This window comes from Drosophila montana, unplaced genomic scaffold (genome assembly GCF_035044405.1).
Source record: "Drosophila montana isolate Dmon_TW-CO22-7 unplaced genomic scaffold, ASM3504440v1 contig_402_1, whole genome shotgun sequence".
NCBI lineage: Eukaryota > Metazoa > Arthropoda > Insecta > Diptera > Drosophilidae > Drosophila > Drosophila montana.
This window is the reverse complement of record NW_026998739.1, coordinates 1371584-1394418: the sequence shown is the minus strand read 5'-3', so window position 1 is coordinate 1394418 and position 22835 is coordinate 1371584. Positions and strand designations below refer to the sequence as shown.

Below are 22835 nucleotides of genomic sequence, written 5' to 3'. Positions count from 1 at the left end.
GTCACCGGCTAATCAGAGGCTTTGTTGCCCGCACAAAAGCCGAACAAGTGAAAAGTTTGCACTTATTGAATTTAGCGCAAAGTGTAGCAAAATGTTTCGCTTGCCTATTAGAAAGTTCCTGGCCAAAATTGAAATTCCATTGCTGTCACTCTACAAAGCGCGTTCGCCCATCCCGGACAAAGCAGCTGCCTTTAATGTGATATACATAAACAATGCGTGCCAAAGATAAAAGCAAAACTTTGTTGGTAACAATGTTGGAAATGTTATAAATTGACCAAAACATTAGGTTGCCATATTCATTTGATATGGAAAAACAGTTTGAAAGAAATTCTAAAAATAAAATAAATCGAATTGATGCCAGCATAAAATCTAGTGATTAAAAATTAATCAATTTGTATAGGAAGACAAAAAAAAGTAGTTGAATAATGTTAACATGTAGTGAGTCATAATAAAAACCATTATCATACTAAAAAACAAAAAATGATTGTTATCAAAAGGTCAAACTTATGTGGCAACTGTGAAATGATTTAATAAATGCTTAGGAGCTATGTTCAAGCATTTATTAAAAATATTCAGTGGTAAAAGTAACCAAAATAACCTGCAAAGAAATCTTTTAAATCTTTTACAATAATATTGTATATTTTACAATGTAATGATATATATGATTAATATTAATATTATTTTTCATTAATATTTATATTATATTGTAATAATAATAACATAATATTGTAATAAAAATGTACTGAAGATGAACTACACTTATGTTGCCCATTGATGCTCTCTACATAAATAACGGCTACGATTTTGTACACAAATAAAATTTTGTACTCTGCAAGCTTTCCCATTAAATATCAGGTTACACTGCATTAAGCATAATTCATCTCATCTAACTATTGCTGCTGCTTTGTTCATGGTGCTTAACCCATTACAGCCCCTGTTGTCTATGCTCAATTCCCAACCCCTGAATTCGTTGACTGTGAAAACTTTTCAATCTTTTTGCCAGCTGCCAAAAGTTCATAACGCGCTGCTGACTTTCTGCTCTTCATCTTTGCCATGTAAATCAAGCTGTACTTAAGTATATACAAGAATATGCATATTTTATTTATATATATTTGTATATATATACAATAAATTATCATAAGCAGGGCTGGTGGTGGAGCTCTGCTTTTCGGTTGCAGCAAGTGCAAATAATGCAAAATAGTTTCCCGCAGCTGTGACTCGAACCTGAATACAACGACAAAACTGACACTTGACATGTGACAGTGGCAGCCAGACAATAATAATAAACAAAACAACAGAAACAACAATTTCAACTGACAGCCACAACAAACACTAGATAATTTTAAAAGTTTAGGGGCACAAAGCCAAAAAGCAGTACAAAGCATAGATAAAATCAAGATGACAGCATTGTCAGTTGTAAGCATGTTAATTAACAGTGCACTAACAGTAGCTGGCACAACTGTACGTTTTCTTAGCAGCAATAAAAATTATCTCATTTCGAGTAAAATTATCTCATTTCGGGTAAATAAAGGTATAATATATTTTTATTTTTTTTCTGTAAAATTTGGTTAGTGTCAAGTATGTTAATTAACAGCATACTAAAAGTAGCTCACACAATTGTATATATTTTTAGCAGCAATACAAAAATGTTGATTTCGAGAAGATAAATTTATATAAATATAAAAATGAAGTCCTGTATATATTGAAAAAAGGGCATACTAATTTTTTATTTTTATTTTCGTTACTCTTGTTAACAACCATATTTTTTCCTGGTTATAAAAAATTTAACAGTAATGTAATTTTTGTGCTCAGTACATTTTTCGATTTTATCTCCAATGAAAATAATATTTTAAACTGAAATCTTCATATATTTCAAATTTTTTGAATGAAAATAAACGGTTTAACTTTTTTGTTAACCTTCGCGACGCCTCGTTTTATATTTAGGCAAATACAAGGTTGAAAACATTAGCTAATTGCCAGCGTGTAAAAATAGCGTGACTAAAGAGCTGGAAAATGTCAACACGCAAAAGTTGTGCAAATATTTATGATATTTGGCCGAGATAGAAATCGTTAAAGTTGTGTGCTTCGCCGTAGCCTCAGTCGCTAGGAGCCAGAGGAACCGCTAACAATATAAAATTTAAATTAGAATTGAAATGTTAAAAAGCCAAAAGAAGAGGCTGGCAACAAGGAGGCGGCTGTGAACGGTCCGTAACGGTGATAATGTGTAGCCCACAGAGACTAAGCACACACAACAGCCAGGACAGGCCCGACTCCGCCAGGACATTCCCCCATCAAATGCGAAGCGACAGCGTCAATACAAATAGTCGTTTCTCTAAACAAAAAATAAAATATATATATATATCTAGCGAAAAAGTGTTAAAGCCGCCAGACTGGCAACAGACGACAACGGGAACATTTGGTTGGACAAGTGATGGAACGAAATGCATAATAAAAAGATGTAGAAACGGTTGTACAGCCAGCTAAAAGTAGCAAAAGAAGAAAAGACGTTGAATAACCGCATGATAATCAAATTCGAATAATACAAAAAGTGGCAAAGTAGCCCAAAGGAGACGTTTTGAAGTTTCTATGGAAGATGGAATAAGAAATGGTTTTAAATTGGAAGTGAACATATAAATTTTGGTGGTCAATGTTTAAAATGAAAACATTATTACATTAAAAAAAATATATTTAAGTTCAATGAGCTTAGACAACTGTTAAATATGGTTTGAGTCAGCAACCTCCATGAGTAGAGGTATTTATTTTTCCATTTTAACAAATTCCTCTGTTCTAATGAAACTGCATAAGTCGTAATTTTTCCTGCAGGCCGTATATGGATATTGGATGGGACATCTATGTAAGGAAGCGACCAAAAGAGCGATCATATATATTTAATATGTATGGTTTTTTTTTTGAAGACTTGTTTGTTTAGCTTGTTATAGAAAAATATGTCGCAAAGGTATCAACCTTGGCACCCTAGCAATTAATTTTTCTTGTGTATTTATATATTTTTCACATTATTGTTGAAATCAAATTAAAACCTTTGAAGTTTTATTGAAATAGACATTTTGAGAAACTCGAACATAGCGTTAGAACTATAAATTTTATAATTGTGTGAGGTTTTTTCTAAGATTTTCATTATTTGATAATTAATCAACAATTTTTTTTAAAAAGGGCTAAATTTGGTTTCTTATATTATAGTTAGCTTTATACATAAAAATCTTTGAGCTCATATTTATTATTTATTTCTCTAACAGTGTTATTGTAATACTTCTTTTTATCATTTGCTGTTAACTTCAAGAGTTCAGCATGCTTACAATGTGTAAATATGCTAGAAAGCAGTAGAATGTGCTTATAAGTGACAAGTATTAGCCACATACAAGGATTAAACGTTGTCCTTATCACAGCTCTTTATTCGTTTTCATTCATCTGCTGAACTCTTTGTCTGCCTCTTGCAATTGTTTGTCAGACTTCTGGCCCGCATTTGCCAGTGCAGTTGGCCTGCAGGCGGCTTATGCAATACGAAAAGGATACAGAGAGACGCACTTGCTGCCTGGCACTCACAGTCAAGTATTCGTTGTGGCCGGAACGCATTCATTGGCATTCATAAATCGCTTACCCAAACTGCAGCCTTAATCAGATTTGCACAACAATTTTGTTGCCAGACAGCAAGCCTGCCAATGCCGACCTGGCATAAATGGCAGTTTCCCAAACGAGCTGAGAACCAAAAGTGCAAAATTTACTGCACCTCCTATCGTCCCGTGGCATTTTGCTGCCTGCCTTTTGGCATTCTGCAAATTAAGCGCATTTTAACATATAATTTTGGCGACATCTTTGATTGGCATTGGCAATTAAGCTCAATATATGTAGACTCTATATTTGTAGTAGAGCAGAAACTTTGGCTTAGCCAATTTGATCAGGCTGCTTGGCCTAAGCAAATACATTACGTATACGCAACGTACGAGACCGGCATCTGTTTGTTGTTTGCCTGTTAGTTAATTAAATTTGGTTTCTGCAATCTCGCTCTGGTCTTTTACAATTGCACACACAAATGCATGGCAAATTGCCATTGCAATTCCTTCAATTATTTATGGGCCACTCTTTTAGCCGGTCATGGCACAAATTTCATTTGCAGGCGCCGTCGAATCGATGTGAAATTTCTTTTGCACATTTCCACCTTTCCTCTTGGAAAAATTCAAGAATCAACAAATTTGTCAGCCAAACCTTTTTTTGGGTCAATGTCGACGGCTAGTGTGATAATAATTCAAGTTTGGGTGGGCTCAGGACGGCCAGAAGCCCATATTTTTAGCCTGCCTTTATATATTTCTCGTCCATGTTTCTTTTTTTGAACTTTGGTTTTTGTTGAACTGTTTTTTTTTGTTTTTTTGCTCTTTTGGCAGCAACAGAAATAGCTGGGGAAGGGTAGGTTGTCGGGCTTGTTTAGGGGTGTGTCGTGCACAACTGGTAAATGCTTCGTAATCTGCCAATGTAAATTGTTATGAAGGTTACAAATTATAAGATTTGTAAAAGGATGAAAATATGTGTTATGAAGCAACCATATATGAAAAGAATATTTATTGATATTATTATATTTAAACAGAGTAGCCCCTTGTATAATATATATAAATACATATTTCATTTAGAACTAACCCAAAACTAAATAAAAAGTTAACTCAGAGATCACTTTATTTCAAAAAAGGCCCATTTAATCTTTCTGTTAAGATTTAAGTGTAAGCTTTTGACTAGTGTTGAAAATTGATGAAACTCAGTGATGTAAAACCATATTTTATTGATGGTTTAAATTATTGTCAAGTGACTTTTTGTGGGTTAATTAAATTAATGAGAATCTCATAGAACGGCAATATATATTTACAAGAAACAGCGAGAGCTTTAGAGCTTTATGTGGAATTGGCAGAAGGATATTGACTGTGGTTTTGAGCTTGCTACTTAAATATATTTAATTCAAGTTCTCATTTTCATGTATACCTCAAACAACACTTGTACAATCTTAAGCAAATCTATCGTATCTAAAGCTTTCAAATATTGACACTCGAATCCTTTAGCTCTTAACCAAACACAGCTGCTTCAACCCCGCACAAATACAAATACTAACATCCCCCTTCAGCCCTCCTGCCTGTTATGGACATAAAACAAAACTGCGGGCCACTGCAGGCAAACAGCATAAGACCCTTGACAGAAGCCCAACAACGACATAAAACACTTGACCGCTTGACCTAAATTTGACAAGTTTATTTACTTTTTTCTTTTTATTTTGGTCAACGCCATATTAAGGCAAGTCCGTCCGTGCGAACATCAAATGTCAACAGAGCCCCCCAAAAATAGTACAAGAAAAATGTTTTAAAAATTACAACACGTACGCAATTTTGTTCTGATGCGCATAAAATAGGCATAAAATACGGGGTGTGGCCGCACAGCCAATGAAAGCTAATGGAGCCAAACACCAGGCAGCAGGATGCAGCAAGGGTTATCTTTCCAGGGCGTCAAATTCACCTCATTTGGCAGAAGGCGGCAAAAGTTGGTTTTGATTTCTGGCCAGCTACTTGGGCAACCTGCTCACACACACACACACACACACCCAGACATGCGAATAACGCCCGCGGCAAGGTGTTGAAAATGGATTTGCGTTCTGATAAATTTCTTTGGTAACTTTTACCAGCTCGAGGGCCTCACGATTCATGCCACCACCTGCCATTGAAATTAAACATTGCCTGGCAGCAGCTGAGCCACCCACCGAGATAAGACTTCGCCACCGCCCCCCAACTCTCGACACAGGGAACACGTACCACATTTTAGCACACTATTTAAGGAGTGCTGAGCAGATCCACGGGGCGACTACAAAATGTGTCAATTTGGCGTCAAAGACATTGACAGACAGCGGCAACAATAACACAAAACCATATATAATAATGCCTGGTACTTTTCGAATACCCTGCAGCAAAGCTAGACTAAATAGAAAATTTCTTTTCGATCATTAGAATGCATTTTCTTAAGTGAATACAAGTGGTATTTATAAAAAAAGAAGCTTTTTGCCGTTCTATGCTATTTTCATTATTCTGACAACCTTTTCTTTTTTAAATAAAAAGTCTTGGTCTATAATTGTTATGATAAGTTATATTTCTATAAATATATTATTAACATTGTTGTCAACTCCACACTGACAGCCCAACAAGTTGTTAAGATTTTCTGTAGCGCAACGCAACCTATACTCTTCCGCTGCTAATGAACAGGGTACCAAAGCAACAACAATACATGTTTACATTAGCAATGAAAGAAGCTGCTTCTAAAATTGAAGCTGGCTGCAACTGCTGCCACGCCCACTTGCCACACAGCCAGCCAGCTGGGAGGTATTTGTGCTGTCTCACGTACGCGAAACCAGTCAGCGGCAGTGGGAGGAAATGGGATGGCAGGAGGTTCCCCGGTTGGTTAGGCAGACAATAACTATAATTGTCGCATCAGCGTTTTTGCTGCTGCTGCCAGGCTCCGAAAAGTATGCAGTAAAACGGCGAGTCATTGCTTAGTTTGTAGAAGGTGGAAGCGGAGAGAACTGGGAAACAGACAGCAGCGAGCAATGGAATGCCATTAGGCAGCAGACTGGGACATAGGCAGCAATTCCTTTTGTAGGTCTTTAGAGAGGAAGCTCGCATGTGTGTGTATGTATGTTTCTGTGCGTGCGTGTGTGTGTAGAGCATATAAAAAATTCTTGAATTAAAGTCAATTTGACGACTCGTTGAATGTGCGAAATGTCTGAGACTGCGGCATGGGTCTTAACTGAAGTGAAACTTAATGCTGATTAGGAAAATGAAACGATAATGTGCGGAGTCTGAGCTGAAAAATAAATGTCAAGAACAACTTGCAAAGCAATTAAAGAGCTTAAAAAGTAGTAGCAACAGAAAGTGCGTCGTGTATTAAATTTAATAAAATGTGAATATAATAGAGCAAAGAATATACGTAATAACTATTTAATAATATAATTAATTAAACAATTGCGCTAACATGCATACTATTACTGTTTATATAATTCTTATTCGTATTATTATTATTATTATTATTATTATTATAATTATTATTATTATTATTATTATTATTATTATTATTATTATTATTATTATTATTATTATTATTATTATTATTATTATTATTATTATTATTATTATTATTTTAATTATTATTATCTCGAAAAATCATTAGAGAGCTGACAAAGTAAGTAGTATCAACAGATACTTAGATTGAACTAAATCAAAAGTAACTATAATAGAACATAAAACTATAGCGCTAATATGTTTACTATTATTATTAATATAATTCTTGTTATCATTATTTATTATTATTATTTATTATTATTATTTTTACCATTATAATTTGTACTATTATTATTTTTATTATTATTATTATTATTTTTTCTATTATTTTGATTATTATTATTTTTATTAATATTATTTCTATTATTATTATTTTTATTATTATTTCAATAATTTTTTTTTATTTTAATTTTATTATATATATTTATCATCGTTATTATTATCATTGTCATTACAATTTATAACAATCATTACTCTATTTACATTATTGTAATTTTTCTATTTTAATCAGGCCTCCAAAGAAAATGGACAAATTCTGAATTTTTTATTGAAATTAAGTATACTAAGAACTTGTCGTTAGCTGGAAAAAACTCATAAGCTTTGCACTTTGGTTAAGCTACCGACTAAGTCGATTTATGGTTGTTAAATAAATTTATAACAGGCAGCTTCTTTTATTTATGGCTTCTCAAGGCAAATTAAAACGAAGAATAACTTTCAATAAACAGAGCCTGACAAAGCAAACCACAAATAATTTTCATATAAACTGCATCCATAGCTTGTGGCTTTTCTAAGCCCAAGAAGAACATATACATATCACAAAAAGCAGTTTGGCAATTAAATTTACTGTGGTTTAGCTTAAGGCTATGCAAAAAGTTTATGTACACAAACTGCTCAATATTCCCGTTCGGAATATAAGTGTGTACACACTTGTAAACAGCTCAGCTTCCAATTTCCACATTATTTAACTGAATGGCAAGGAGACAATTTCGAAACATTGTGTTAAATTTGTAAGCAATACGAAAAACAACATGAGACTGGACGCTCCCATGCCTTACCTGCTGCTGCCACAGCTTTTACTTTACGAGAACATTTTAATCTAATTTAACACACTTTAGATTTATATTTGCTTAAATAGAAGTTATCTAAGTGGCACGTGCCGGGCATAGCCAACAGGGCCAACACAACAAAAGAAAGCCCTGGCCAGTACTCAGTGCCCAGCTCCCTGGGTGCTAACGTGGAGGGAGACAATGGACCAGCCCAGACGCATTTTTATTATAGTTTATTTTCTCTGGCTTTTGTACCATTTTTGGCTCTAAAACGTTAAAATGCAATTCCGGATGCATTGGCCAATCGAATTGCGGATAACGTTTATTGGCCCAAAAGCTAAATGCAATCAATTTTACAATTGTCCGAGCTACAAAGGATAAATGTGGTCTAACTTTAAAAACAACTCAGCCATAGACGCGTCGCAGCAACGTGAAAACGGAATAAATGAAGTTCAGCAGCGATTGCAGCATCTTCAGGTTCATTGGATAAGCACCGCCAACGAGTATCTAAAGAGATATCCAGATATGAATCATTTACATATATATAAGTAAATATCGAAATGTTATAGGAACTTCAAGGTTTTCTTACCGCCAGTGGCTTTTGCGAGCGCATGATTAGAAACTTTAAAATTTTCTGCGTCTCAATATCCAAATCTATCCAATTACTTTCATACGCGGCAATAGATGTATAGAAACTCTAAAGAAATGACATTTAAATTTTCAACTTGTCGGTAGAATATATTTTATGTGGACCCACCTGAAAATAAAGCTCATTGGCCACGTAATAGAGCACAACGCTGTTGGCAAATATCATGACCATATAGAAAATGACTATAATAGTCTGGGCAATAGTTTGTGCCTATGTAAAAAGAAAATGGAAAATATTACGAATTATACCGACTAAACGTAGCAATCACTTAAAAATTTGATTTTTCCGAGTAATCATAATAAAGATGGGAAAATAGTTACTAGCGTGTACTTTCTAGGCATAACCTTCTTCAACTTTCAGATGTTTTTATTTTTGCTCGATCTACCTTAAACAGTCAGTCACAAATGACATTTTAGTTGATAAAATAAAACAGACAAACTAATTTTTCTTAATTTGACTCCGAGTCGGAAAAAAAACGACAGGCTAATCTTAATAAGCAACACGTTTTTCCTTTGGGAACCTACTTTTCGACCTCTCGGTCCTATTTGAGCTATTCGATATAAAGATCCGACGTTAATAGGGTTTTGCCTATATGTAAAGAGCGTTTTGAGCGAACTTAGTCTTCGAACTATCGTTCCTATCACTGCTATATGTTATAGTCTCCCAATGCGGCCAGTTCCGATATCTGCACTGACTGCGACAAAAAGAAGAACATAGACAAGGTTTCATGAAGATAGCAACTAATCTGAGCCCAGATAAACTAATCGTCATGGCTTGAGCGATTTGGTTGTTGATGCTGATTATGGGCACAAAACTATTCTACTCTTTTTAATCCATTTACAGTGCGTTCAGAATATTTAACAAAAAAAAAAAACAAAGAAAAAAGAACAAAAAACAAAGAACAAAACAAGCAGAAAGAATTCCTCATTTCGCCGGATGTGTATTATATGCCTTAAATTTTCAAAAGGCATTCACAGAAAAGTGAATGATCAATGAATTGAATTCGAATTGCCTCGTTCCGAAGCGCCAAAAATAAAAGGCTTGATATGTATCCATATATAAAAGAAAAATTAATACATTTTTGGATAATAACTGCATTTATAAACACAGCACGCGGCCAAAAAATGAAGGTGATTTAAATGCAGATTTCTTTTCGTGCGAAAAGTGTATCTGATGAATGCCAAAACGCGAACCGTGAGGCTTGTTCAGAGTGTGCCCAAATATAGAAGCTATACTGCTTGTACTATAGCCTTCTGGAGGGTATTATAATATTGTCACGAATTGTGTAACTCATAGAAGATGACATCGCCGATCACATAAATTATATGGTCAGCATCAACAGCCGAGTTGATATAGCTATGTCCATTTATCCATTTGTTTGTTTCTTTGTTTTCTCACTCTTAAATGTATCTCTTGTCTTTAAACTTTGCATAGGTCCTTTTTTCAGATAGTAATTTTTATCGCTTTTAACTTGAGGTTTTTATTTTGTGTTCTTATCTATATCGATCAATTTAAAAAAATAAAAAATAATTGAATAATTAAACATAAACAATAATAATAATAAAAATAATAATAATTAAATTACAAATAATAAAATCATATTAATTATAATGAAAATATTAATTTTTAAGTTTGAAACTTACAATGATCAACGAGAAGAGCAACACACAAAGCATCGCGCCGAAGCACAGAAACTCTAACAAATGCAAATTGGTCGTCAGTTCATTTATGGCATCCACTAGTCTGTATGGGAGACTTGAGTAGTTAGTTCATGGGTAAATTGTAGGTAAATAGCTCACCCTGCCAACTTGACCTGATAACGTATGCACCATATAATTTCGTGACGCACTTGTATGCCTCGCAGTTGCTGTAAGGTGCGCAGCTTGTGCTGGAGCACTCGGCACATGAGTATAGCAAACAGTGTGAAGGTAACCACCAGATTGGTGTAGGGTATGTACATGCAGCAGCCCATAGGCGCCATGATGACCTGCACCACAAAGAAGACCTCATAGTAGGGGCTGGCGTATTTGTCAATACCAGGCACATACATGCCATAGGGCAGAACTGCAAATACAAATACAATTACCAATGTGCACAGAAATTACATCGAGATTGTGCAGTTCGCCTACCACGCTCCGAGCCAAAAATGGGATAGGTCACAAAACCAACACAGGTGCAGGTTCCCATTAGCAAATTAATGCGGCCAATGTATTGAGAAAGTCGCGTGGCGTCAGCCACCAACCGACCAATATGCAGATCCGAGCTGTTCTGAAATAAGATTTAATTTTTAAGGCAACGACAAAGGTATCAATAATTTATAGTTAAAATCGAGAAAATCAGGACTCTTCGACACGCCGAACATTTATGGTTTTGCAGACGTGTGCGAATAGTAAAGCTCATAAATGCTGAGTGCGATAAAAATATTGTGGAAAACAAAATATTTTGGCAAACATAAGCTCATTTTTGAACTAATTTGATCCGTCCGTTTTTCTGTACACATGTCGGAATCAGCTGATCGGACTACTATATCATATAGCTGTCGTAGGGGATATTTTGCCATACAAAAACCTAATTTTCGACCGATCGTTTCTATGGAAGCTATATGATATAGTAGTCCGATGATGATAGGATTTTGTATATATACGGGGAGTATAGTAAAACTAATAAATGCCGAGTTTGGTCAAGATATCTTGCTAAACAAAAAAAGTTGTTCATACATCGATTTGTTCCTTTTCTTTGCACCGAGTTTCCTATGTCCTTGTCATCGGTCACAAACATCATGGTGATCAAGACGGACGACGAAAAAAAAATGGGATTTCATGCGCACTGTCGTTGTTTTGCAAGTGATTTGTTGTTGCTTCGTATGGTAAATGAGCTTAATTTGTTTTTGTTTTGCTTTTGCTCAAGCTCAGAGTGACTTTCATATCTGTATGTTTATTACTCAACGGGTCTTTGGTGAGATGACTCTACACCCTCTCTTATTCAATGTGAAAACTCATTCTGTCGCAACGCATAAGACCGAATAGATATTAAGAGAGAGCAATCTCTCGATCTCTTGTTACGGTCAAGCTTACTTGCCATGCTTTGCTGTAGATAACATTCAGTATGCCTTTGGGTTTTGATAAGTGCACACGAAATGAATATCGAGGTTGTCCAAGCCCCAATCGATGACGAGTCGGAGCGAATGTATTCTTATCTTGATATACGGGCTCAAATAAAATTGTCAAAGGAAAGTTATACCAATAAAACGCTTTTCGACCAGTACGCAAGTTGTCATTATAAATGGATCGACACATCTTCACCAAACTATTTTGCCACACATTTGGACTTAACAACAAGGAATGAAGTGTTTCTAGAGATTGGCCCTTATGTGATAGTATATGCATCGCCCCGTGTCAGCAATTATGTGGACAATAAACTACAAGAGTTGGAAAATCCTCAAAACGTTTCGAATCCCGATCATTCCGGACATTTTCAGGGAGCTCATTGGTCATTGTTTCTTGTAGATAATTTAACAGAAGATTATAAGAAAGATTTCGAGTTGCCTGTTAATCATTGCAAAAATTTAGAAAGCTTCGAATATGGCAAAAAACTTACTAATGGTGTGAAATACGAAATTGTTTGCGGATTGACCAAACTTAAACATCTGTACATTTGGACTGCGGGCCCGCTGCGAACGGAGTTCTTGGAAGCTCTTGAAAGAAAACCAGGAGTAGTAATGCAGAGTCTTTCCATAAAGGGAAAAGCTATACCCATAAATCAGGTTGAACGCATCTGTGGCATTACCAGCCTTACGGCCCTTTGTGTATCCTGTGAAGAAGTGCCCCTAGAAGCCTTGCTGAAACTACAAAAACTGGAGTCGCTACATATTGGAATGCCTTCCATCACAAATGAACAGCTAATGGAACTTGTAAAAAAGTTACCCCATTTGCATACCTTGAATTTGCGAGACTGTTCATCGATAACAGATATGTTTGTGCGTGACGCACGAGCTTGGCAGACTGAAAAACCAGAACAACGAAATTTGAAGATCTATTTGCAGGGATCAAAAATTAACTGGGCAAGCCTTAATAACGATCCCGGACAGTTGATCGAGTTCATAGAGAAACAATCTGATGAAACTGTCCGTATGAGGGGTGAACTGAGTCAGCTATCATTTTAAATGTAACTCCTTATAAAAAAATCAAATATCAAATATCAAATATCAAAAATATACCGAATTTATGAATTATATCAAATAAAATAAAAAGAAACCTTTAATATAGATTCTTGAAAATTAGTTGCAAGCGGAACGAAAACAAAAAAAAATTTGCCAGCTGCTGCTCCTTTGTAATGCTGAATTTTTGATTTTAATTTTTATGTTGATTTTATTCCAGACGGCTCTTTGGGTAAAGTAAATCGACTAATGTGCTTGCAAGCGGCGTTTTGAACGAATTTAACAATTTAGCAAGAAATTGAATCCGCTTATATATGTGTTCTATATGTATGTGATATATATATATACTTAATCTAGGGCAACGTTAAAACGACTGTTCACTCTAATTCGTATTAAACTCACCAGAAGCTGAAGATAGTAGCCCTTGAGCAGTTCCAGAAATCGCTCGTAACGCTTGCGGTGCACACACAGCTGAACACCCCGAATAAATGTATTGGTAAAGAGGACCGCCAGATAGACGTTGCGAATGATAAAATCCAAGGATTCGGAGCTTAGGTAGATGTCCACGTATTGGGTAACATTGATGAGGGCAAAGGGCGTCAGAGCCACATAGCGTCGCCAATTATGAACGAATAGTAATGACCAGAACTTCATCAGGTGCAGCGTTTGGCCAAAAATTGGCATCTCTGGGGTGGACATCGTCTGTACATCGTCCATGTTAAGCCAAAGACGCTCCTCGAGCTAGAAACTACGCGGCTGGCGTTGAAGCTACTTTTATATACTTGACGCTGGGTTTCATGATTGTGTTTCCTGTGATTGCGTGGTGTCATTATTAGCGACTAATTATTAGCTGTGCTATGGATATGATGTGTAGGCGGGTGTTAATTGGCTTGTCAGGGCCTAATTAAAGGTCTGAAGCATTTCATTTTGTGTGACTGTCACTAGCTCAATTTTTATTACTTAAGAAGGACTGTAATTGCCTGCTTTTAACAGCAATTTTTTGTAAGAGCTTTTCACCAAATTTAAAGTTATGTGTCGATTCAAATTTGATACCATTAATTACTTGGCATAGGTCCAGGCTAATTAAAACGTAAGTGTAAAAATTATAGGTAGATATTATAGATATATTTTATTAAAATTTTCAATGGGCTCTTGCTTTAAATGACTTGCATAGCTCTGGGAATGTCAAATTAATTTTAAAAATTGTATTTAATGGATTTATTGATAGTCGTGGACAATGCATTAATTTCTTTTCTGTTTCGGATCAATTAAAAGTTGAAGATACAGATGCATTAACGAATTCTAGAATTTAATCATTGTGTAATTGAAAGGTTTTTGTATCCATTATAGGCTGACCAACGGCTTTATATACAATCTCAAGTTTTTTTATTCTTAGATAATATAGAGTCTATTTCAGAAATGTTTTCTTACATAATTATAGATATTCTCTGTCGATTCAAAGCTTTAACATTAGTCAAAAACTCAAACCATTTCATTCAATATATTTCTCTTTATTTGCGTATTAGCGGATTGAGTAATTCAGATTTGGTTTCAATCGATGCTCACGCAACATTCCATGTCAGCTAGTGAGAAATACAAAATTCAATAATATACAATTTAAGCTGAAGAATTTCGGAGAATAATAGACTTAATTGTGTATGTAATTATGTTTGTAGACGAAAATTGCATCTGCATGTCGCATGTGTCTGTCTGTGCTATACAAGTGCTACTCATTTTTATAATTAATTTTTTTTATTGAATTATGAAGAAATATGATCAAATATACTATGATTTTTTAAGTCTTTTGTGATGTCTGGGGTATGAAAATCTATGATGGTTTAGTCAGTTATTGTAAAGGGGCTAGAATATTAAAAAGAGTCCTCAAAATAGACATGATAATATTCTTTATCAACCTGCTGGGAATTGCGGCCTGATAAGGAGCACAAGTACGATAACAACTTCTTCAGTGTGTGCAGAAAAAAAAAACAACAACTTTGAGCATAATGAAAAAGCTGTTTTGGCAATTATATGGTTAAAGTCGAATTTGCAAACGTGTTCAAATAGATAGCTTAAAAAGCCTTTAATGTGTTCTGCAACATGACAGTGGCCAATTACCAGTGCTGGTCAGTGGACATTTAAATGCTTGTCCTACGCAACACTATGCAACTTGTGCAGACCCTACACTTGACCTCTTTGATACTCTGACTGCGGTCTCGACATTTGTAATAAGCGTCGGCAAACTTTTAATTGCAACACGCAGACAGCACAACATAAAGAATGATGGGCGTGGCATATACATGGTCTTGTGTGAGTAGATGTGTGTGTTTGTCTTCCTGTTTGTTTGCCAACTGTTTTCGGGCAGCCAGACAACTGGCAACGCTTGAAATTGAAATCCAGCCCGCCTTGGCGCCCAAAGTTATTCAGCGAAAAGTTTTGCTTTTTGCATATGCGTCTGTGAGAGATACTCGTGTTGATTTGTTGCTCTCTCTGTTGGGCAGTCGTATTAAGGATCTGGCCGCCTGTCGATAATGCACATCAGTCCGTTGCTCCTATGCGCCAAATTAAATGCATAATTACTTGATAATTGGATTTGCGGTCGGCTCAACTGGCTGTGCGAAATTTTCTAATTAAAATGTTTAGTGGCTGGCGAGACCAGGCGGCACTCCCCAATTGCCACTTGATGGCGCTAAGCCTCAGGCACGTAGTACTACACAGCACGACCAAGCGGCCAAGTGGCTGCCGGTCGCCCGCTGTGAGCAGCCGAGTGAACAACCTCCCACATTGTTGTGATACCCTCGAACAGGGCACATTAACTATGCTGCTTTGCAGAGAGGCAAGATAATCGGTGAGCTCAATCATAATTATTACAGCAAAATCTTTGTAAACAATGGTTGCCACAATTTAGATAAAATCTAACATGTGACTTATCATAAGAAATTTACATATATATATATATTCTTGAATTTAAATGTCTTGTGGCTATTTTAATTATTAGAAATCTCTACACACACAAAGTTTAATTTTCACGAGCTCTTAGATGTATACGATTGCCGATCTTTATTTCACTTGTAAGCAAATAGTATAACTTGATTTGACAGCGACGCACTTCATATACTATAAATTAAAAGGGAAAACAAATATTTGATTTTTTGTTTTATACACATAGATAAAATCTATTAAAATATTAAATAATACATTTTGTGAAGTGTTCTTTAAGTTTGAAGCTCCTTTGTAAAGTGGAGAAGTCACCTTAACACAAATCAAAAAGCTAGTTCTAACCTTTAATCTGTATGATAGCTGTTTAACAGATCAGATAAAATAACTTTCTTTAACTTATAAGCGTAAAGCAGCCGTATCTAAAAATTCGGTATGCCGTCGAAATCGCGCCAACATCTTATCTCTCGCACCTTGGAGGGTCTATGTAGGCGTGCCGCTCTAAATAAGTAATAAACACCTTTTCTGGCCTGAGACGTGGTCTGTGCACGTTTTGCTGTAATAAATTTCCATTTTGTTGTTGTTGTTGTTGTTGCTGTGGGCGTGTCGAGGGTAAAGCCAATCTCAGTTGGGGCATAGTTTGGCGCCTTTAAAATTTTCATAAGCAGCGTCGCATTCGTAATACAAACGAAATTTATTGCAAACACTCAGGCGGCATTGCCTGCTAACTTATTCATATGAAATTGCCTGATTACAGCCCACCCGCTGCTCTTCCTCTATCCTTCTCTCTGTCTGTCTCTGTTACCTTCTCTCGTGCTGTCTCTGTCTTTCGTATCGGTACGTGTTTGAATTATATGCCGGTCATGGGATTGGTAGATTTTGGCCATGTAATGCGCCTGTTTGTATGGCAATCGCTGCGCTGGGTCGCATTTTTTATGAACTGTCGGGCCATGACTTTTATGATTTGTATTTTTCGGCTTGAACAGGAAATTGTACTGCACACAGTTTGTGTCTGGCTGAGAGTGTGTGTGTGTGTCAAGCATCAATTCACAAATGTGTTGATTCGAGTCACAGAAGTCATTGAATTAAGCAAATGGTCAGGCAATGCGGCAAAGGGGCATTCAACTGGAGTGGGTACCATCCAACTCTGAATACCATAGGATTAAGTACACCATGATGTATGAACATATATGTACATACATATATGGCTAAAAACGTTACTTCTTTGAAAAATGATTTAGATTCACAGACATTATGTGACTACATAACTCTTATGCACCTTGTAAAAAATTTGTTGCGACTCCCATTTGACTACCGAAATCGGATACCTTGTCTTAGGATACAATACCTCATTTACCTGTTTTTAAATCGAAGCGCAAGTTATGTTCAAACGATATAATTAGAAGGAGACTTCAAAGTTTCATAGTGGTATATTCGAGATGTGTATCAACAGTTAAATCCGCCTGCCTGTCTGTCTGTCTATTCATCTTTGTTCAGCTTTGCAGCTATCCTGATGTATCTTGCCACAGATCCTCCTTTTTGTGGCATAAGTCATATAGATAACAAAACTATTTTAAGTAGTTATATGAAGGATCTGCCGAAAACGCAGTACTTTTTCAAAATATCTTGAGAAAAGTCAGTAATTCCAAGCTTTTCTTTGATTCTGATAAATGGATAACAGGTTATAAAATTCAACTGACAATATCATGAAGATCCTATAGGTAAATTGCTGATAAATTGGGTATTAAGATCTCTATTGGATATTAAAGGCTATTATATATTTCTTTGATTCTTTCTATCTTTCAAACAAATTCTCCTCGTCAACATTAATTATTCTTAAGTTTCCTACGAATCAGTATTTACTCAGGCTCTTTGGCAAACTCAAAGGCTCTATCACTATTTTGGGCTTATATTAAATCCCTTTTCGGCAAACACAACACATTAAATCAAAGGAGCTGCACGTGCACAAAATCTCAGCTACACACTTGCCACACACACACACATATACACACACACACAAGCAAACAAGAGCACATCAACACCTTGGCAAGCAGTAAAATATAAAATATAACTTAATCCCAATGAAATTGATATGAAATTTTACACAGTGTGTGCTTGCCACACTCTACTCGGCTCTTGGGGCGTATGAGGCATGTCTCCACACATGCACTCAAAAGTATGCCCTCTAGTGTGTGTGTTTGTGTGTGTGCGTGTGTTAGCAGCAAATTTAAATTCTACACATGAGGTGTGAACATTTTTGTTGACTCGCTTGTAAAACTTTTTACCATGCGCCTATCTCTTTTACACTTGGCGGCGCGACGTCTGCTATTTTGTTTAGAATTTTCGCCTATGCTGTATTTGTATGTCTTGCTAATTTGCAAGTTTCTACATGTTTTTATTATAATTCGCTTTTTTTTCTTTTGGTGTAACTTTGATGTTTACTTTGATAATTTTAGATTGAAAAAGTTTTTTGTTGCCAGCTTTGCAGTCACGTCGCAGATTTGATGAAAAGTGAAATTATAGAAGGTGTAGTACGCATACGAAGCGCACTCTTTAAAACTACAAAATTTTGAATTTCTTTTAAGGCAAACCACTTAAATCTCACACTGAATTCGGCAGCGACCTTGTGCCAGTTCCGCTTTTTTTTTCAGGCAGTGTGCCGCCCTTTTTTTTTGTCGCCTGCCTCATTGGGACACGCCCATTCGCATACTTTACAATTACTTTTGAGGCAGCCCTCCCCGTGGCCCGCGCCGCGTAATTTTATCTCACTTATTGCCTGCTCAGCTCGCAGCTGCTTAATTCTTACACTTGACGCGCGCTCGTCGCCTTCTAAATGACATCCCTTGAGGTGTGTGACACAACGGAGCAGAGCTCAGCCAAAAAGAAAAAGAAAATAATAATAAAAAATAAAGTAAAAGGAAAACTGGCAGCAAGTTTTTCTTGTTGTTGCTTTGCGTTGTAATTTGCCAGTGGGGTGCCGCAAGGGCAACAAAAAACTTGCTCCTTTTGTTAGATTTAATGAAACATGTTAGCTACTTCAGTAGCAACAATATAGAAAGCATATAGGGCTTTTCTTAAAGGGATGCGTTATCACATGTGATTATTATTATTATTCTGAAATAAACATTGCAATTTTTGCAGTTTTCCACCAGACACCAGATCAAACAAAAAGGAAAATGTGCAATAAAAACTAAATTATTTATCGATTTGTAATAAAATTGTGATCCATAATTTTTATGTTTTTAATAATATAATAAATAACAAAACAATATTAAAAAAGAAAAGTCAGTCAAGGCATTTTGCATTAAGTTCAAAAATAGTTTTTCCATGCACAGAAAAAGACATTTTTTACAATTTCAAGTTAATTGCTTAGCAAAATAATTAAAAATGTGCTGAGAAATAAAATTAAAGCCTAAATGGACTGATCGTTAATGCAAGCTACACATACTGGAAAAAAGTCATTATTGTTATTCTGAGTTTTTTCGCACTTTACATTGATGTAATATAGGTATTCAGTTCATTTGGTAAATTGTTATTTTACACTAAAATATACCAAATTCTTAAGCCATAATGAGCAATGTTGGCAAATGTAACCTCAGACTGACATAAAATTTCTTATGCATACATTAAGTATACGCCCAGTTTTGCTGTCTGCAAATTTATTTCGCCACAAAATGTGCAACAAATTTGTATATTTGTCGAAATGCCACGAATTGTGAAATGTTTATCTAGAAAATTACAGTTAAGCGCTGCATTTGCATTTGTTGCATGTCCACGGGGCAAACCTCAAGAGTGCAAAGTAACTCGAGTGTCTGAATATTTATGTATAAATATGTATAAAAGTGGATGTAGTATGTGCGCATAAAACCGACAAGCGTCTTAACCGCTGCTAAAACAAGTAATTTTGTGCACATTTCACTTGTCATATGACACGTACTTACTTTCAACCGCACCTTCTCTATTCCCCCCCCCCCCCCTCTCTCTCTCTCTCTCTTTCCTCTACCTCTTTATATCTGTATATCTGGCTGTCTGGCTGTTCGTGTTGTGTCTCGAAGCGATTTTCGTACTTAGCAGCTAGCAAAAACTTGCAAGTTTCTTGCATTCTATAAACGCCCCTTGCCCTTTTCTCTGGCGCATAACGCGTATTAAGTGCAGCTAGATACAAGATACAAGATACAAACTGCAAGATACAAGTTTGCCTGCGCTTGTTAGTTCACTGCTTCCTGTTGTAGCCAGGTTGCCTGGGCAACAGCCCTTAAAGCTCCACATCGAAGGGCTTTGTGAATATATATTTTTTTTGGATATGTCTTTTAGCAGCATTAAGATATGCTCGCCAGGCATTTGCAATTGTCTTTATGCATTTTGGAAGCGCCCATTTTAATGGCCACGTTCGGCCAATTAAAACTTTAATTGGCGCTCATAAAAATTAAGCGCCAACAAAGGCGGCTTTAAGCTCTGTAAAAATTGCCGCCGACGGCAAAGTTTCATATTGCAGCATGCAACCAGAAGCCAAATCAAGCGTTAATAATGGCAACTGTGGCCAACACCTTAGCTACACGGCGTATACGCAATGGCAGCTAATTAAGCAAAAGTTTCTTTCCATATTTTAGTTATTTTACTTCGTAATTGTATGATTGATGATGGCAGGCTGTTGGCAGAGTTTCCACCCTCACATTTAACAATTGCAACTCAATTAAGATGGCAATCTACTAATAAAAGAAATATCTTCCATTTAAGCTCTGACCACTGTTAGTACATATATATATATACTTTTCCTCTCTCCCAGCCCATAAATATTTGTGGCAAACACAAAGACGCTTATAGAGTCGGCTCTGGGTTCAAAGTTCATAGCCTGAAAGGTCTACAGCTGTAATTGATGTGTGTGGCATGTGTGTGTGGCAAGTGTGTGTGCAGCCCTCGTATTAGCCCCAGCGAGTTCTAATGGAAAAGGTTGCTTTGAGCTTGGGTCTATAGCATTGTGCTATGATTTGGTTTTTGTATAGAGGAGCCTTGTGTCAGACAAATTGCTGGCGATTAAGATTTTTTATCTGACAGAGCTACAAGAAAAAGAAAACCCAGTGCAGCAAAATAAGCCACTGTTAAAACCAAAAGCGCAAGGCAAGCAATTCCTATGTGAGCATATGAGGAATGTATTTAGGAAGAAGAACACTGGTAAATATAGGAATAAAAGAATTTAGTTGTACTTAAATTCACCATGTTTCGATTAAATAAAACAATCATTTACAAGAATAATTAATTTTCTTATTTAACTCGCAGAAAAGCGTCCTCTCGTTCTATTATAATAGAGAATAGAGATAGAGAATTTTTGATTTTTTCGTTTTGGTTTGAGGAAGACATTAAAATGTTCTGCGCTTTCTGCATTTCATTGAATGTTTTACGTATGTCAGTATCGATGTTGTAGTTAATAATACTCTTTACAAAACTTTGCAGACCTTACTTATCTTATTTAGACTTAGGAAATTAAATTCGAACTTTTACTATAACAAAAATTTTTGATAATAAAATGTTGTCGGACGAAAAATAATTTCTTATTTAATTTAATTTTTCTAGAATTTGTTTTCTGTTTTCTAAAATAAAGTTTCGTTTGGTAATATAATTTTTGAAAGGTATTGCTTTTTTCTTTCCTATTTTTCTCAAATATATTTCAATGGATGTAAAGGACAAGAACTAAAACCCAGCTTAATTTTAATACACATTTTAGTTCTGGTTTAGCTAAATCGGAATAGCGAAGCAATTCCAACTGCACGCTCATCTATCAATACCTGATTCAATGTTTACTGCGCACTTTTGTGGGCCAAGCATGTTTGTTTTAGCCTAAATTATGTTTATTTTAAGCTGACCCCGCCTTTGCCTTGACACAGTTTTCCAGCAAGTGAATTTGCCTAAAAGGCGGCGAGGAAAACCCAAAAAACTTTTCGACTGCTTTTCATGTCAGATCCGCATTAGAGATTGATGGCTTGAATCCTCCCCTACCCCCTTCTCCTTGTCTGTTTCTTTGAAGGAAAGGTGCGTGAAGTTGACGAGGCGTAAAATTTCGGGATCCATGAATTAGCATGATGAGAAATTTACTTTAGTTTTTGGGTTTTTACAACAAATTTAATGTGGATTTTGCTCAAGTTTTAAAGTGCATTTGCGTACAAACGTATTATGCGAGCTGATAGTCAATAGACTAAAATGCAGTTAATTGCTTTCGTTTGTTGTTTTTTTGTTGCAACTAATTAATTTACAACATTAGCATTTGCGTTTGTGTCGGCAAAATTACGCAAATTGCGTGCCTATTTAATATTTTATGCGTATAATTTAATTAAAAAACATAAATGAAATAAAAATTGCATTGCTTTTTATTACGCGCAACCTGTGTGAGTAGGTATGTGTGTGCGAATTCTCATGCATTTAAATTAGTTACATGAATTCTTTATTAGCATGTATAATAGCACGAAAAAGCAAACAAAATGCCAGAGATATATGTGTTATATATGTATTACTTTTTTGCAAAAAAAGTATTAAATTAAAATCAAAATCAGTTGATTTATTTACATATTTATTTAAGAGAACTTTCTTGAAGTGATTTATCACGTTCTCCATTAAATAAACAATATACACAAAATAGTTTAGGTATTTAGGTTGGCTCTTACGTTAATTTGCTAACTTTTTTTTTCAATGAAATTGATTTTTACAGATTTCGCCTTGTTAGCAGCCGGTTTTAAAAAGTTATGTGAATGTTCGACAAAAAGCAATGTGCATTTCTTGCCTAATCGGGCTTTTCGACTTTAAAGTGGCTCAGTTGTTTTTTTGATTGCATGGTATCATTTATTCAAAGCGTTATTTGCTTTCTCTTACTTGAAACGGGCCCTAAAACGCTGGTGTATAGCTTTTGTAGGTATCCACCTGAACATACCTTGGCAATCAGAAGTCAATCAATCAATATCAAC

At 35.7% G+C, this 22835-nt stretch overlaps 1 protein-coding gene and 1 long non-coding RNA gene across 2 annotated transcripts in view; one reads left to right on the top strand and one right to left on the bottom strand.

Annotated features, from left to right (window-relative positions):
- The window catches only part of LOC135438872 (uncharacterized), a 145765-nt gene that overhangs the window by 83688 nt on the left and 39242 nt on the right, over positions 1 to 22835 (top strand). The gene's annotated exons all lie outside the window — the stretch shown is intronic.
- On the bottom strand, positions 8549 to 13665 carry Or30a (Odorant receptor 30a). The gene is made up of 7 exons (XM_064697469.1): positions 13351 to 13665; positions 10922 to 11060; positions 10592 to 10856; positions 10436 to 10535; positions 8901 to 9002; positions 8733 to 8840; positions 8549 to 8650 (listed from the first exon to the last, which is right to left on the bottom strand). Exons 1-7 carry the CDS (start codon positions 13663 to 13665, stop codon positions 8549 to 8551), a joined length of 1131 nt encoding a protein of 376 aa, XP_064553539.1.

What these genes read in the sequence shown, in the direction of transcription:
- Or30a (XM_064697469.1), bottom strand. Translation starts at nt 13,665, where the DNA reads ATGGACGATGTACAGACGATGTCCACCCCAGAGATGCCAATTTTTGGC. An exon ending in GCTACTATCTTCAGCTTCTG is followed by an intron (nt 11,061 to 13,350) that starts GTGAGTTTAATA and finishes ATCTTATTTCAG; the next exon opens with AACAGCTCGGATCTGCATAT. An exon ending in GCTCGCAAAAGCCACTGGCG is followed by an intron (nt 8,651 to 8,732) that starts GTAAGAAAACCT and finishes ATATCTCTTTAG; the next exon opens with ATACTCGTTGGCGGTGCTTA.